Genomic DNA, 15,957 nt, shown 5'->3' with positions numbered 1-15,957 from the left:
TGCCATGAACATTCAATCATTGTAAACTCCTTTGCAATTGAGACTTAGCTGAAATTTGAGGTGAAATTGATGTTAAAGGCTTGAGTACCTCACACATAGTGAATTATCAATGCCATGCATATTCTGTTGGAGGGAATCATGGAACTTCTCTCAAAAACTGAAAACCTCTATTTTAAATGCCTTTAGAGCCTCAACATGAGCCTCGACCTCTTGTTAAATAGTTTTCTGACCCTCCTCCACTATGCGGTTCACCTTAGTTACAGTGTCAAGAGCCTCTTGAAGTTTCTTCTTCTCCACCTCTAGAGCATTCTCTAGCTCATTAATTTTGACAACAAGATTAGGAGAGTTTTTGGGTATTTGTATCCTTTGCAAGGAGTTAGCAAGCATGGACTTCTCATTCAACTCAACCACATCCTTCTAAAACGCAAAGAATTTTACTCCATAGGTTCACATTTACCCTTTTAACTGTCACTCTTCTTGAAGAGATTGTCAACAACCAAGACATCTCCTCTACTAGCAGCAACGAGGGCAAATGTTTTAGGTGATCTCAAAAAGCAGTGTCATCTTCTCTGCCTCCAAGAAGTTCTGGATAAATGACACACCCTTCACCAATACATCAACAACATCTTCCTCAAGAGTGCGAGAAAACTGGGAAGGAAGAATGTCAGGCATCTGTAGGAAAGGATTTATCTCACCTGACAAAGCATCCCCGATCAAACGGGTCCATTTAGGAGCATTGAGTAATAAAGACCAAAGGCTAAGCTTCAAGAATGCAAATTCTACCAATTCATCAAAGAATAAGGCTCAAAATAAGGATGATAAAAATTATCATTTTGGTTTCCATTCATTCATTATTGGATAGAGCATTGAATAAGCTTTCCAACGGTTCGAACCGGGCGCAATTCGGAGTTATGGTTCTCAACTTATGGCGAAAACAAGATTTCACTTTTGCTGTCAGTCTGCTGAGCGGAGGGGGTCCGCTGAGCGGAGCTCCAACGGAGCAAATCAGAGTCTGGATGCAATTTTGAGTCCGCTGAGCGGAGGGGGTCCGCTAAGCGGACCTGCTAAGACAGCAGCTCGTTAAAAGGGGCAAAAATCACATTTTTAGGTTATGGGTTGGGTATTTTTGAGTCCCAACTCCATCATTTTCATTCTTAGATCAAAATTAGCTTAGAAAACAACTTCGGAGGTTGCATAAGGATGACCGGGGGTGGATTGAGCGTCGAACGGAGCTGACAAACCGGGAGATTTTCGGTTCATTTCTCTTCTTCTTTGTGTATTTCTCTTTGGTTGGGTTTGTTTGTATATTTACTTGAATCTTATGTATATTTACCGATTATAATGTTATATTTAACTTGCTTTACAAATCTGTGTTGATGTTATCCTGGATTTTTGCTCTATGTTGGGGATTTGGGGTGCTTTAGAGATAAACTTCTTGAATCCTTATCTAGGATGATAATCTGTTGGCTCTGAACTCTAGAGATGGATTTAGAGCTAGCATTCACTGTTTGTATCTGTTCTTAATGCTTTCGTGTTTGAGCGGCGCGCGAGAGATCGCCGACGCGAGAACACAGATGTTCTCGCGACTTCGCGTTAGAGATAACCTTAGTTGTGAGATGATCTCGTTTGTGCTCCAGAGATGGACGCTTATGTGAGAGATACGTGATGACATAGATGAGTATCATAGGTTGAGTATAACGGGTTGGTAAGTGTATGTTTGTGAAGAGTGAATATATTTACATTCCTGATAAGTTATTTCTCTTCTAAGAATGTGTTTATTCTTTTCCTGTCTATATCTTTGTTTACTTTTTGCTCATTCAAACCCAAGCTCGAAATCATAGAAACTATTGAATGGCATCTCTCCATCTCTGTGGACGATAATTCCTGGATCAATATTTCCAAATCTTTTTTGTTGCTTGCCCTATACTGCATTCAACAACAATCACACATGTTAAAAAAACTACAAGACTCTATCCTCGTCAAAAATACCTTTCCTCTCCTCTAGGATATTCGCACTCAAGATGGCATGAGTATTAATTTGTTTCTTCCTCACCTCAGAAGAATGTATCTCATTGAGGCTAAACCCTTATTCATAACCAAGCCCTTGAAACTATGAATGCATGTATTCCTTCATCGTCGCTCGTTCGCGGAAAGAAGGCCTTGTCTGGTATGGTAAAAAAGGGTGTCTCGGTGGAAATGTTATGAAGACCAATACTTCAAAAAATTTCTCTCACAGAAGCGGGAAGATTCAACAAGGGATTAAAAGAAGGTGAGATTTGTGCCTCAAAATATCGCCCCTGCCCCAGGTGAAGTGGTCAAACCAAGGATCATCTGGGGTGAAAGCTAATAAGCCCTAGTCGCGGTAGTCATTTGTGAAGTGCAAACCAAGTATAATAAGTTGGAAAAAACCTAAGTGAACTTACAAGACTTATGTACAACACATAGTTGGAATACCATATGAAAGGCCATGACCTCATATGAAGTAGGGAAGGGGAAACCTTTAAGTGCTTCAAGATGGACACTTCGAAGTCATAGAAAGATAGCCACAATCCTATCTTAGTAAACAAGCATTGATAAAGCGGAACTGTGCAGTCATCAAAAGAGCTGCATATCTTCTTCTTTAGGCATACAAGAAGAACCGACCAATCCCGAGGATCGCCGGCCACAATAACAAGAACCTCTTGTTGCTTCAGTATTCTTAATGGACGGGGTACCCACCACCTTGGCATCCACCCAGTCGTACTTAACCGCATTGGTTCGCTCCACCAACGTCACTCCTGTTAAGGCTAAGAGGTTACCTTTAAAATGCTCGTCGGGTGTGATCCAAGACACTACATTTTACCTACCCATAAGCTCTAATTGGGCCTTCACCTTAGCATCGATGGGTTCACACTTATTGGTTCTTAGGAAAATTTGAATGAAATCGTCGACGCGCTCCCTCATCTGCTTTATAGCTAGTTTCCCCCTCAATCAAAATTAGAGGAGGCGTGTGTACTTTAGTACGATTCCGTTCTTTGTCATCATCTGATAAAAGGGTTTCAAATGAATCGAATGAAGAGGCTTTTTCTCCAGGGAGTTCCTAGATGCCCTTTCTGAGTCAGAATCGTTAGACAGGGATATAACTTCTAGCCCCTTGCGATCATAAGCAAGGGGGAGATGAGAACCAAGGGATGTCCCATTTCTTGCAGCAACAGAAGTGTCAATCTCATAATCATTCGCTAGGCTAACAATACTATCACTCATCCTGACTAGAAAACAATAAATGCTTAAGGTAAAAGCTTGAATTGAGAAGGTTACATGGTTATAAGAGATTGATGAAGCGAAATGAATGGAGTATGATAGATACTTTGATAGAAAAGTTACAATCGATGATGAACACTTTCAGGAAGGAAGAAGAGAAGATATTTACTAATAAAGTGAATATGAAAGAACTTGAATGCCAAGAATTGTGAAAAAATTTCCAGCGTTCAACGCCCACCTATTTATAAGCAAAGATGGTTGAACGATCCAAATTTTGCGAAGGAAAGGAGTATGAAATCAACGACTTAATTTCTCCTTAGGAATACACACAAACTTGAGCACACTCAAGTGCACTGTAAGTCGCAACATGCCCAACTTATTGTGTGAACACACATGTCAAAAGAAAGGAGTGAAACATTTCAATGATGAAAATGCATTTAATGCGCTTGTTCCCCACTACTTTTTCAACTGACTCCAAGCGTTTCGATTCTCGCTAACATTGGACAACATCCTTAGAGGCCGGAAAAAATCACTAAAGGCTTCCCCTACTCCCTTAGTGTCCGGCAAAGTCTTTTTACTTTAACTCTATTGCGCTGACCAAAGGCCAAAATGACCGAGGTCCAATCGACCTCAAATCTACTCCATTTGACTCCAGGTATAAAATCAATTCATACGAAAAACAAGATACATTCTTTGATCTCCACTTTTCACTACACTCATCTTAAATCTTGAATTAAATTGAGCATTGAAATGCTAACCTGAGATTGACATTACCGGTGCAAGATCTCCGGTTCACCAATTGCATTCAATTTTGATTCCAAGACAAAACATAATTAATACTCTTATATAAACGTCAATCAATTGTCACTCCTTAAGGCTAACTTGTACGTATTAATACATCAATTGTTAGCAAATTTAAAAATTCAACTTATTTTATTATTTTATGTGAAATACTTTTTAAAAATATTATGTAATATTTAGTACATTTTAATCTTCAATAATGTATATTATAGAATGTCAATTAATCTTTTAATCTATAAAAAAATATTAAAAATAATTTTTATTATGTAAAAAAAATCATTTTGAGAATTAAGAAAAAGATCACTTTTTAAGACTAAAGCAAACTGGTCCTTTATAAATAACACTGTGTTTAGACTTTAGACATACATAGTTAGCATCCAATGTGAAAAGATTATTCATTGAACGATCCTTTCATATTGAGTAGCATGTCATCTTCACACTGCAGAGTGCTTAAAGTAACTGAAGTTTTTACCACATCTAAGTATCAATGTTTTTTTAACAGCTTTCAAATATCTATTGTGAAAGTAATTGAAAATAAATGACTAACAATTCAATCGGGTATGATAGCACGGTAACTTAATCATAACCCCCATTTCTCAAATAATTTCATGTTCAATATATTTTCTTATGAATTGGTTTGCCAGTATAGCCTGAAAGAAATCATTCCATTCTCATGTATACTCTGTGACCAAGTGAGCTCTCTATTCAATCCAATGAGCTTCTAACATTTTAGCCATAAAACTGTATCGATCAGCAGCTTCATCAATCTGACAAATGTATATAATCAGCTTCAGGCATAATATATAGAATGTGTAAAAAGGTAAATCAACCTAAAACCAAAATCATTACCAGTTTCTGTGTTGGACGACCTCCTCCGTGTCCAGATTTGCAATCAATGCGACCAATTAAAGGGTTGGTTTGGGGACTTTCCTTTAAGCTACTGCATAGCTCATACTGCAAGGTCTGCAACAATTGGAAATGTGTTAAGAGAGAGATGGGATAAGAAAAGAAGAAAGAGGGTAGAACACTGCAACAATTGGAAAGAGTTTTTTCTCGAACAAAATGGTCAAATGAGTTTGTAACTACTAAATTTGTAGCTTACAACATAATTCAATAAATATAAGTTAGGTTGTGATTTCAATCTATGCTTGTATGAAGCTCACTAACCGCCAATAATTTCAATGAGTGTAGTGGCACAACTCTATCATCATGATCTGCTGTCAACAACATGGTTGATGGGTACTGAACTGACTTGTCAGGATGCTCTTCCCAAGGTCGCCGGACATTATGCAATGGTGAGTACCTAGAGCAGTAGATAATAGAATCATATTTTCAGAACATAAAAACCAAAACTGCTTATTAAAACAAATAAACCACAGGAATTCTTTCAACAAACTGTCTTTCAAAACATGGTTGAGAAACAACATGATGAAAGCAGATATATTCGTATTTACATTTTTTCATACGAACCTCAAAATAGGAGGATAAAATGGTAATGAGAATTCTCGACTTATGCCAGGAAAGAACTATTATTACCATGCAGTCTAGGCTGCTAAAACATGGGAGTTTACACCAACCAATCATTCCCGGTCCCTAAGGAATAATTATGGAACTGTCACGAAATGTAGACCATCGAGTGGGATTCAGCTTCAGGTAAAGCATACTAGACAGGATATTTATCGCCGTCATTTTGACATTTCTTGAGTGCCTTATTGTCCTCTATTATATTAAAAATGATAGTTTATCATGCGGCAGTAGCACAAGAAAACCATGTCATCCTATATAAAATTAACATCGATCAAGTGGCACTATCTCTTTTGTAGATATCATAACAACTTACTTACATGCATGTGTAGTTTATGAATGAACTTCGGAAAAGAAAACAACAATTAAAATGGACATGATATCAGGGACCAAGGGTGGGTGGTGATTGTACAATAGTCCAACAAAGGGGTATTAATCAAAAGTCCAACATAGGGACTGTCTCAGAGATATTAAGGCATGAGAGATGAATTTCAGTGATGTACAATATAAGTATTTCCTATTTCTCTGTCTATTAAGCATCTATATTATGAGAACTCAAGTCATATTCTTTCAATTTTAGTAAGCAATCTTTCGGTCCATCCTCATATGTGAATTGTCCAAGCCTGATCCTATCATTATATTTATATTAATTGCCACTAATATGAATAAAAGAAAATAAGGAAATTAAATACAGATCTTCTTTCTTTAAATATTGAAATTTATCCTTGACATTTCAAGATTGGATAAAACTCACTTGATTAGCCAATGAAACTCATCCTCCTTGTCTGCACAACCAAAATCTGAGGTCCAAGCATGACCTGCATAACAATTTAGAATCAATTAGTGACGTTTGTTTTAACAAACTACTTGACATGAAAAATTTAAACAAACCTATGGTAAACTTGTGGAACCGCAGCATGTCCATAACGCCAACATGAGCCAATGCACAGCCAAAGAGATCAGGTCTCTGTACAGATAAAAGGGGGAACGGGAATCTAGTATGAATAAAGAGAGCTGTTGAATGGAAAGTGTGACCTACAAATGGATAAATAAAGCAAATGAATCAGACCTGATTTATACAAGCACCAACAAGAAGTCCGCCATTGCTTCCACCTTCAATGCATAACTTTCTGGATTGAGTATAACCAGTGGATATAAGGTATTCGGCTGCAGATATGAAGTCATCAAAGCAATTCTGTTTTTTACCAAGGGAACCTGCTTTATGCCATTCCTCCCCATATTCTCCACCACCACGAATATTCGCAATGCAATAAACAAAACCTAAATGTTTTGTGAGTACAATGCGACTAATACTAAATGATGGTGTGATACTGATGTTAAAACCACCATATCCATATAATAGACACGGGTGTGAACCATCCAAAATAATACCCTTTTTCGCAACAATGAACATTGGGATCTTGGTACCATCTTTACTAGGGAAAAAAACCTGAAATGAGAAGAACACATGAAAGAATAGAACAACCAAGTCGAGCAACAAAGGTAAAGACTCAAAGAAATAGCATGCCTGTACACATACAGACTAAAGGAATTCACAACAGTTTAACAATGTGACAAATTTGCATGCCTGTTTTTGTACCGAATAATGGAATTCAAAACAGCCTATTTAACCGTGTGACGATTATTTAGCATCGGAGGTTTTTTATGTACCTGATTGACTTGAAATTCAGAGCGATCAAACCCAGGGACTGCAATTTCACGAAATATCTTCAGATCAGGAATCCCTGTTCCCAGGTTGCACTGATAGACGATACCGGGAGACAGAAAGCTTGTAAAGCTAAAGAAAACCACATTATCTTCACGCCGCGCAGAAATATCATAAACTGAGCCAATGTCAATTGGCAGTTGATGCTGCAATGAACCTGTTTTTAAGTCTCTTACTTGTAGAAGATGTTTCACATCACTCAAGTAACTAACTATCAGTTGGTTACCATTGACAGCACACGCCGACTCAAGTACATCATTGTTAGACTCTTGAAGAACATCAGCCCATGTGTTAGGTTTGTTGAAATCTACTCGGACTAGTTTATACTTTGGAGCATCTTTATTAGTTAAAAATGTAAACACAGTGTCATCATTTGCAATGTAGTCGTACTTCGCATCAAAGTTATCAATAAGTTTGACGAAAGGGAGGGCGGAATTATCATTACGAAAACCTTCAAATATGCTGGGAAGATTAGTTATGTCACAGTAGTAAAGTTTGTTAACTGGATCACACCCGTCTGAAATATCGAGGAGGAGATACTGCATCATAAGTAAAAAGAGATTCTGGTTCATTAGAAAATTAAAATCAACAACAACTGAGCCTAATCCCACTAAGTGGGGTCGGCTACATGGATCAACTTCTGCCATAAACCAGCGGGAATCATCAACTACGCTGATGTTAGTAAAATTACTAAAAGCACTGACACATCAGTTGCACGTTTTTCTTATTTTCTATGCACATAAACAGAATAAATACAATATTAGATAATTCTAAATCAATGACAAATAATAAAGCACCTTCCCATCATCAGTAACAAACCCTCCAACTGTATATTTAGGGTTTTGAAGATCTTTCCAACACAAAATATCTCCTTCTTGATCCGTACCCAAAAAATGATAATAAAGCATATGATAAAGATTAGAGTTTGTCTCAGTCCCAGCATCTACCACTTCTCCATCTCTACAGTGTAAAAGCAAAATAATAAATTCATATTTCATATCAAGAGAACAATAAAAACAATCCGACTAGTACCAAGTACAATCATACATAAGTGATCTACAAGATCTCCGTATAGATAATAGTAACTAACACCTATTCAAATCATGTTTGACCAGGACTATCAAATTGAAAACAACACACTCCATATTTATACTTTGCTGAACTTGTAAGTCAAAATGCAATTGCAAAACATGCCCTTCCTAGAAAGAATGTGAGCATAGAACTTCACTTACTTGGGTGCTGGATAGCGGCTATAATAGAAACCCAAGCCATCATGACTCCAACTAATAGAGGAAAATTTAACCTGAAACAAGACATTAACAATCATCAATATTTTCTCTATATGTCTGTTTTAATTTCTAGCAAAGGCATAATGCCATACTCATTACTCACCCATGATAAAGTATCAGGCTCAACAGTCTTGTCCTCAATGCGCATCACTTTTATAGTCGCCCAATCACTACCACTGGAACTAATAGCATAAGCCAAGTACTTGGCATCTTCACTCACAGAATATGTGTTCAACGACACAGTTCCATCTTCACTCAAGGCATTGGGATCAAGCAAAACCTCTGGCTCTCCCTCCAAACTATCCTAAAAAATGAAAAGATAACTGAGACCCAATTTGGATAGACAACTCAATTATTGTATATCATATAAGTTCCTATCTATAAGCTATTTCTATAATAAAAGAGAAAACAAAATCAAATTGTTTTCATATGCTATTATGAAGAGCTATGAACAACTCTCTGTAAGATTTCACAAATGTTTATGTCATTAGTTAACAAATCCTAATGATATGTTTGGATTGATGGAACATAACGGAGTAGAGCGGATAAAACATAACGAAGTGGAATGGAGCGGAGCGGAATGAAATATAGATTTCACTCCATTGTTTGGGTATTTTATTAATAATATTTCATTCCATTGCATACACCCCAAATTAGATGGAACAAAAATAGAAGAGTGGATGGAATGGAATGAAATGGATTTCATCATGTTATATTTCATTCCATCAATTATTTGCAAATCCAAACAATGGAATCTCATTATTTACCTCTCCATTTTATTTCATTTCATTCCATTCCATACCACCGGATTGATGGTATGTAATATAATGAAGTGGTAAATAATGTGATTCAATTGTTTGGATTTCTAAATAATTGATGAAATGAAGTGGGACATGATAATCCATTTCATCTAATTCCATTCAATTCTCCAATTTTTATTCCATCCGATTTTGGGTGTATGCAATAAAATGAAACATTATTAATAAAATATTCCAACAATGGAGTGTAATCTATATTTCATTTCATTCCGCTTTATTGGAAAGATTCTAAACCCCACATAGAGTCTCTAAAGAATTTATACATAGTGACTCAAACTCTAGTACGCTTCATTCCATTATGTTATTTACCACAGCTCCTCTCCATTTTGTTCCATCAATCCAAACATAGCCTAAATATTGTGAATTAAAAACTAAGCATTATCAATTAAACCAATGAGGTGAAGCAATAGAAAACCTGGACATAGAGAATATTCTGAGGCTGAAGTCCAGTATTATGAAAGTAAAAATACTTATCTCCTCGCTTAAAAGGAGCATCATAACGAGGATGATCAAATAATTTAGTAATTCTTTCATTAAGCTTCGTTCTCGTTTCGCATTCAGCAATCACGGAATTGGTGAGTTGAACTTGTTTCTCAACAAACTCTTTCACTTCATCAGTATCAGGATCTTCGAGCCTTCAAAAAACAAAAAGATATAATCATGAATTGAAAATTGAAAAAGAATGATTTTAAATTGAATTGATTGTTGTTACCATCGATAGGGGTCGGAGATATTGACGCCGTGGTAGTTGTCGACGACTGTGTCGTCTCTACGAGCGGCGGGATATTGCAGAGGTGCGGTTAGGGCACCCATGAGATGGTATGGCGGAGAAAAAGATGAAAGAAATGATTGAATTGGGAATGAAGGTGGAACTTTAATACTACTCTTGAAGTTCTGAAATCACTGTGCTATTACTTGTTTGCTGGCAAAAGACTAACGTTTTATTGTGGATAACAAAAATGAGATTGGGATTAATATGCTTGTGATAATTAACACTATCCAATCATGTTTTCCAAATTTAATAAATTACAATCAATTCTCATTTATGTGTCATAAACTCTAACATGTTTATAAATAAATAAATAAAAATATTATTAATAAATTTATAATTAATATTGTATTAGAGTTTTGATAACGCGTAGTAGGGATGGACATAAAATTCATTCAAAACCAAATCTGACAAGTCTATAGAATATTTAATCCAATGAAATTTAAAATCGACCGAATTATAAGCATTTAATTTATTTATTTTATTTATTAAAATATATCATTTGAGAAATTAGGGTTAAATGATGATAAATACCTTTTAATTTCTCAAATCTTCCTTATCTTTCTCTCTTTAAACTAAACGCTCTCTCACTTCTCTCAACCAAAATTTGCATGTGTTTCCATTTTTTTTGCTTTATGCGCTAATTTTTTTTTGTTTTATGCGCCAAGGTTCCTAGGGGAATGGAGGAGCTCGTTTACCACTCGAGTCCAATTGCTTGGTTATTGCATGGGTTTTCATTAATTCATCGTTATTGATACCTTGAAGGCACTCATATGTTTACATCTTTCAGTAGCAAATGATTGATCTACTCTAGATCTAATAAATAACTTCTAAAATACACATGCAAGGAATGTGTTTGCATCTATGATCTATCTTTCATTTATAACTCTTAAAGCACCAAATTGATTGTTATTCTTTCTACAACAATATTTGTTTTTACTTTTGTATACATATAAAATTCCAATTTGTTCACTAATCATTCTCTCATTAGTGTTTTTAGTGAGAAATATTTATTTTGTTTAAAGTAAATTTGTATGTTGATTTCTTTCTGTAAGAATGAATATGATGATAGATGCTTGTTTGTTAGGTTTATTTGGAAAAGCGTTAATTTTTTCAAGTCTTTTGTTCTTATGGATCTGGAATTTATACCCAAATTGTTTCAATCCACCCACACAACCGACAATCCACCTAACTTGACAATCAACCTAATTGATAACAATGATGGACGAAAAATGGATGGGAATTTCTCACCTGTGGTTAGTCTAAGGTTCCTTATTTTTGATCCGGCTGAACTGTTATTAATCCCTAACACCAAATAAATAAAAATATAAAAGCCTAAAACAAATAAAAAATAATAAAATGCTTGTGGCTAATTCTGAAATACATGGTGTAAAAAGAACCATAAGACGTTTTCTCTCTTTAAAATCACTTTCCTCTTCCTTTTCTCTAAACACTGCAACATCATCCTCTCCCTAAATCCAAACTTGAAGTGTCTATTTGTAGCCTCTAGTTGTGATGGTGCGGAGCCGCTCAGGCCGCTCCACCTTTCATCCTATGTGGATTGTGTCATGATTTTCAAAAACTACTTATGTTCCAACGATTTGTTTCCTTCTGTTCTGATGGTTTGGTTCCTACGATAATTAATCTGACTGGTCAACGCTCACTCCAAGCTGATCGACAACCGATTAAGTCAGATTCGAAGATATTTTTCTATTTCTTTGGTTGGTTTTTTATGGTTGAATAATCACCAGATTTTGGTGTTCCGACGGTTGATTTGTGCTACAACAAGATCATGGTTCTCTCCTTGGTAGTGGTTCTAGTGGTTGTGGCAACTCCTTCTCTCTAGACAACACATTTGATTGGTCAAATCCATCAAGCTTGGGAAGAATTATGTAATTGCTTCGACAACATTCATATGCATATTCTCATATTGTATCTCAAAGATTGTAACTTGATTTACTATAATTTCTCATCTCAACCATACAATTTCTAGAGTGTATCACACACATCTTTGGTCGTTTATCATCCAATTATCTTCTCAAAGACATCCAAATTCACATACTAATTAATCAAGAACGAATTCTTCCCATCATTATTAATTATTTCACAATGATTAACTCTTTGCACTTCGGTAGCATTTGCCTCTAATACCAAGAAACCATATTTCAAACTTTAAAGCACATCTTGAAACATGAATATGGTGTTCATCTGTGCATTTCATCTATGACAATATTCTCTCTTAAACATTACTAGATTTTCTAAGAATTAATTGGAGGTCCTACTTCCATTTGTCATAGATGAAAGTTGGTATATTAACAGAGAATTGATTGGAGTTTGCACGTTCATTTGTCATTTTTGAAAGATGAAGAGCAAACTGATGCTCTAGATACCAATTTTATTGAAAAACTTGTGCTTCAAGTTAATTGCAAATAAAGTAAATTTAAAAAATATTAATGACAATTGAGAGAAAGTTTTCTCTCAATTTTCATTAATCGCAACATTATGCCACGTGAATTTCACGCCACGAAGCTCTACATAGATTGCAGGCTTCCTCAGCTACAAGTCAGGAGCGTATAGTAGGATGACATATTTGCCACATGAATTTCACGCCACAAAAAGGAATGTGTCAGTTTTGCCACATGAATTTCACACCACAAAAAGAAATATTTGTCACTTGATTTCAATTTCACGGATTATTTTCTTATATTTGCCACATAATATTAATAAATAATATAAAAATTATTTTTTACAGATTTTTAAAATAATAAAATATTAAACTTATTTATGTTTTGTTTTATTAGAATATATATGAAAAATATATAATAAAAAAATCAACAGCCCACAACTCAATTTACATTTATATATAAATAAAATTAAAAAATAATACACACTTTTTAATGAATATATCAAATAAAAATAGAAAAGCTTTAATCAGTAAATAGAGGTTGTTAGATCTTGATCAACATCTTGGATCTATTTGTCAACAAATAAAAGAAAAGTCAAATAATAAAAAATTAAGAATAGAGTTTAACCTTAACAAAATTAAAAGAAAAAAAATACTTTTTAGATATATTAATTAACTAATATATATATATATATATATATATATATATATATATATATATATATATATATATATATATATATATATATATATATATATATATATATATATATATATATATATATATATATATATATATATATGCTCTATATATATATATATATATATATATATATATATATATATATATATATATATATATATATATATATATATATGTATATATATATATGCTCTATATATATATATATATATATATATATATATATATATATATATATATATATGTGCTCTATATATATATATATACATAAATATATATATATATATACAGATATATATATATATATATATATATATATATATATATATATATATATATATATACATATATATATATATATATATATATATATATACATATATATATATATATATATATATATATATATATATATATATATATATATATATATATATATATATATGCTCTATATATATATATATATTATATATATATATATAGAGCATATATATATATATATATATATATATATATATATATATATATATATATATATATATATATATATATATATATATATATATATATATATATATATATGCTCTATATATATATATATATCTCAAGTGAGAGCATTTTATAATGAGAGATGAGAGGAATGAATATCAACCATTTGATTCATCAAGAGAGAGAAATTAATAGCCACATTAATGCATTAACCTTCTCTCTCTTGATGATTCCAATAGTTGATATTTATTCCTCTCATCTCTCATTTTAAAATGCACTCACTTGATATGCTCCTATATATATATATATATATATATATATATATATATATATATATATATATATATATATATATATATGTATATATATATATATGTATATATATATATATATATATATATATATATATATATATATATATATATATATATATATGTATATATATATATATATATATGTATATATATATATATATATATATATATATATATATATATATATATATATATATATATATATAATATGAGTCAGATACATCATCTTTTCAATGAACTTAAAAAATAAAGTTTTCTTTTAAATAGAACTAGAGAGATTAATATCACTGAGTGCACAAAATGGTGGAGTGATTTTTACTAGAGGAAGAAAATGGGAGGAGACACTGGTTTGATGAGAAGCTGGAAGAATAACAGGGGGATCGGAGAGGCACGCATTGGTTTGATGGGAGCTCGAAGAAGAAAATGAAATAGAAAAAATTGAGTGATAGCGTGTGAGGGAAACGGTGCAACTGTCAAATATATAAATCCTGAGCACCATTGATATCACAATGCAAAAAAATTATCCATTATGTTGCGACGTGAAATTCAATTCACTACCTCAATCGTGAATTTCACGTCTCTAAAGATTTATCTGTTGAGCTTGCGACATGTTTTTTATGACGCTATACCCGCCTACAGTGTCAAAACGGATACTTGCTTGCGACATGAAAAGAATGACGCAACAAATAAAGTTTTAAGTTTTATCCACTCAACCGATCAACTTTTTCATTTGAGATTTCTTTGCTTTTTGAAATTTATTGATGAGTGAGGTAATTTTAGTGAGAAGAGAGAAAAAGAATAAAGAAATAAATATATATAATATGTATAAAAGAGAATAAAAAATAAAAAAAATACATAATCTCTACCATTTATTTTAAAATTTAGTGGTTCAAATTCATACTCATATTATTATAAAATTATCATTTTTATAAGATTCATGATTTTCACGTTGCAAAGTTTTTTTTAAACCACGTGAAAATCATGTCACTAAAACACACAACGGGATAACTTGCTTCTTGTAGTGAAGTGAAATTAAATGAAATAAATACATCAAATTATTGTTACTGCATATGTCTATTTAAATTATATCCAAACTAACTTGTATACTAAATAAAAAAAATCATAATTAACTCAGATTTGAGTTTGAATTAGGGTGTGTCTTTTTCAAGTTTAAAAATTACATTCCTAAAAATACATGGATAATAAGTGAGAATACCCATGTTTGTTACAAAAATGAAAAAAATTACTTGGATATAAAAATTCCAAGGAACAAAGTAACTTCTTATAACTTTTATTATTCTCACGTGTGAGATATTGGATCAAACTCTAGTATGGTCGAAGACTAGCCTCTTGGTTCGACAGTTTGACAGGGTTAAGCATGAAGTCGAAGGTTGGTCACATGCTGGTATCGAAGTGTAGATGTTGTAGTCGGAGATGAGTCTAGCATGCAAGTGTCGAAGATGTTAGGGTTGTTAGCATGTTAAATTAAGTTTTAGTGTTTAAACCCTAATTTGTTAAGTTAGCTTGTTTGTTAAGTTGGCTTGTGTAATGGGCCTTAAGGAAAAAGCCCATTAGTTAGTATGTTGGGTTTTATTATAAATAGCATACTAGTCTCTCATCATTGTAATGTTGCAAATCCTGATTTAGGTGAGATAGGTTATTTGTTATTCTTGTAAACTTGTTATCTTGTTTCCTAAGAGAAAGTAAAAGAATAGCAGTTATAACCAATTCTTGTGTTCTTCTTCTTCATTGTTCTTTATTCTTCCCTTGCATTATACTTTGTTCTTGGCATTGAATTCACAACAAATTTGTGTGGTGAGCGTGGAGAAGATGCCTTCAACAAAATATGAGATTGAAAAGTTCACCGGAGTGAATGATTT

At 33.1% G+C, this 15,957-nt stretch overlaps 1 protein-coding gene across 1 annotated transcript; it reads right to left on the bottom strand.

Annotated features, from left to right (window-relative positions):
- Positions 1–4,355: 4,355 nt before the first annotated feature.
- LOC131660313 (uncharacterized) lies at positions 4,356–10,344 on the bottom strand. The gene is made up of 12 exons (XM_058929533.1): positions 10,111–10,344; positions 9,814–10,033; positions 8,684–8,884; positions 8,524–8,594; positions 8,089–8,251; positions 7,237–7,830; positions 6,635–7,015; positions 6,457–6,532; positions 6,320–6,383; positions 5,209–5,344; positions 4,891–5,004; positions 4,356–4,808 (listed from the first exon to the last, which is right to left on the bottom strand). Exons 1-12 carry the CDS (start codon positions 10,209–10,211, stop codon positions 4,743–4,745), a joined length of 2,187 nt encoding a protein of 728 aa, XP_058785516.1. The 5' UTR covers positions 10,212–10,344; the 3' UTR covers positions 4,356–4,742.
- Between the last annotated feature and the right edge of the window lie 5,613 nt (positions 10,345–15,957).

The sequence above is a fragment of the Vicia villosa genome, linkage group LG3 (assembly GCF_029867415.1).
Source record: "Vicia villosa cultivar HV-30 ecotype Madison, WI linkage group LG3, Vvil1.0, whole genome shotgun sequence".
Taxonomy (NCBI): domain Eukaryota; kingdom Viridiplantae; phylum Streptophyta; class Magnoliopsida; order Fabales; family Fabaceae; genus Vicia; species Vicia villosa.
Note: the sequence above shows the minus strand (reverse complement) of the source record. Positions and strands in the feature narration are given on the sequence as shown.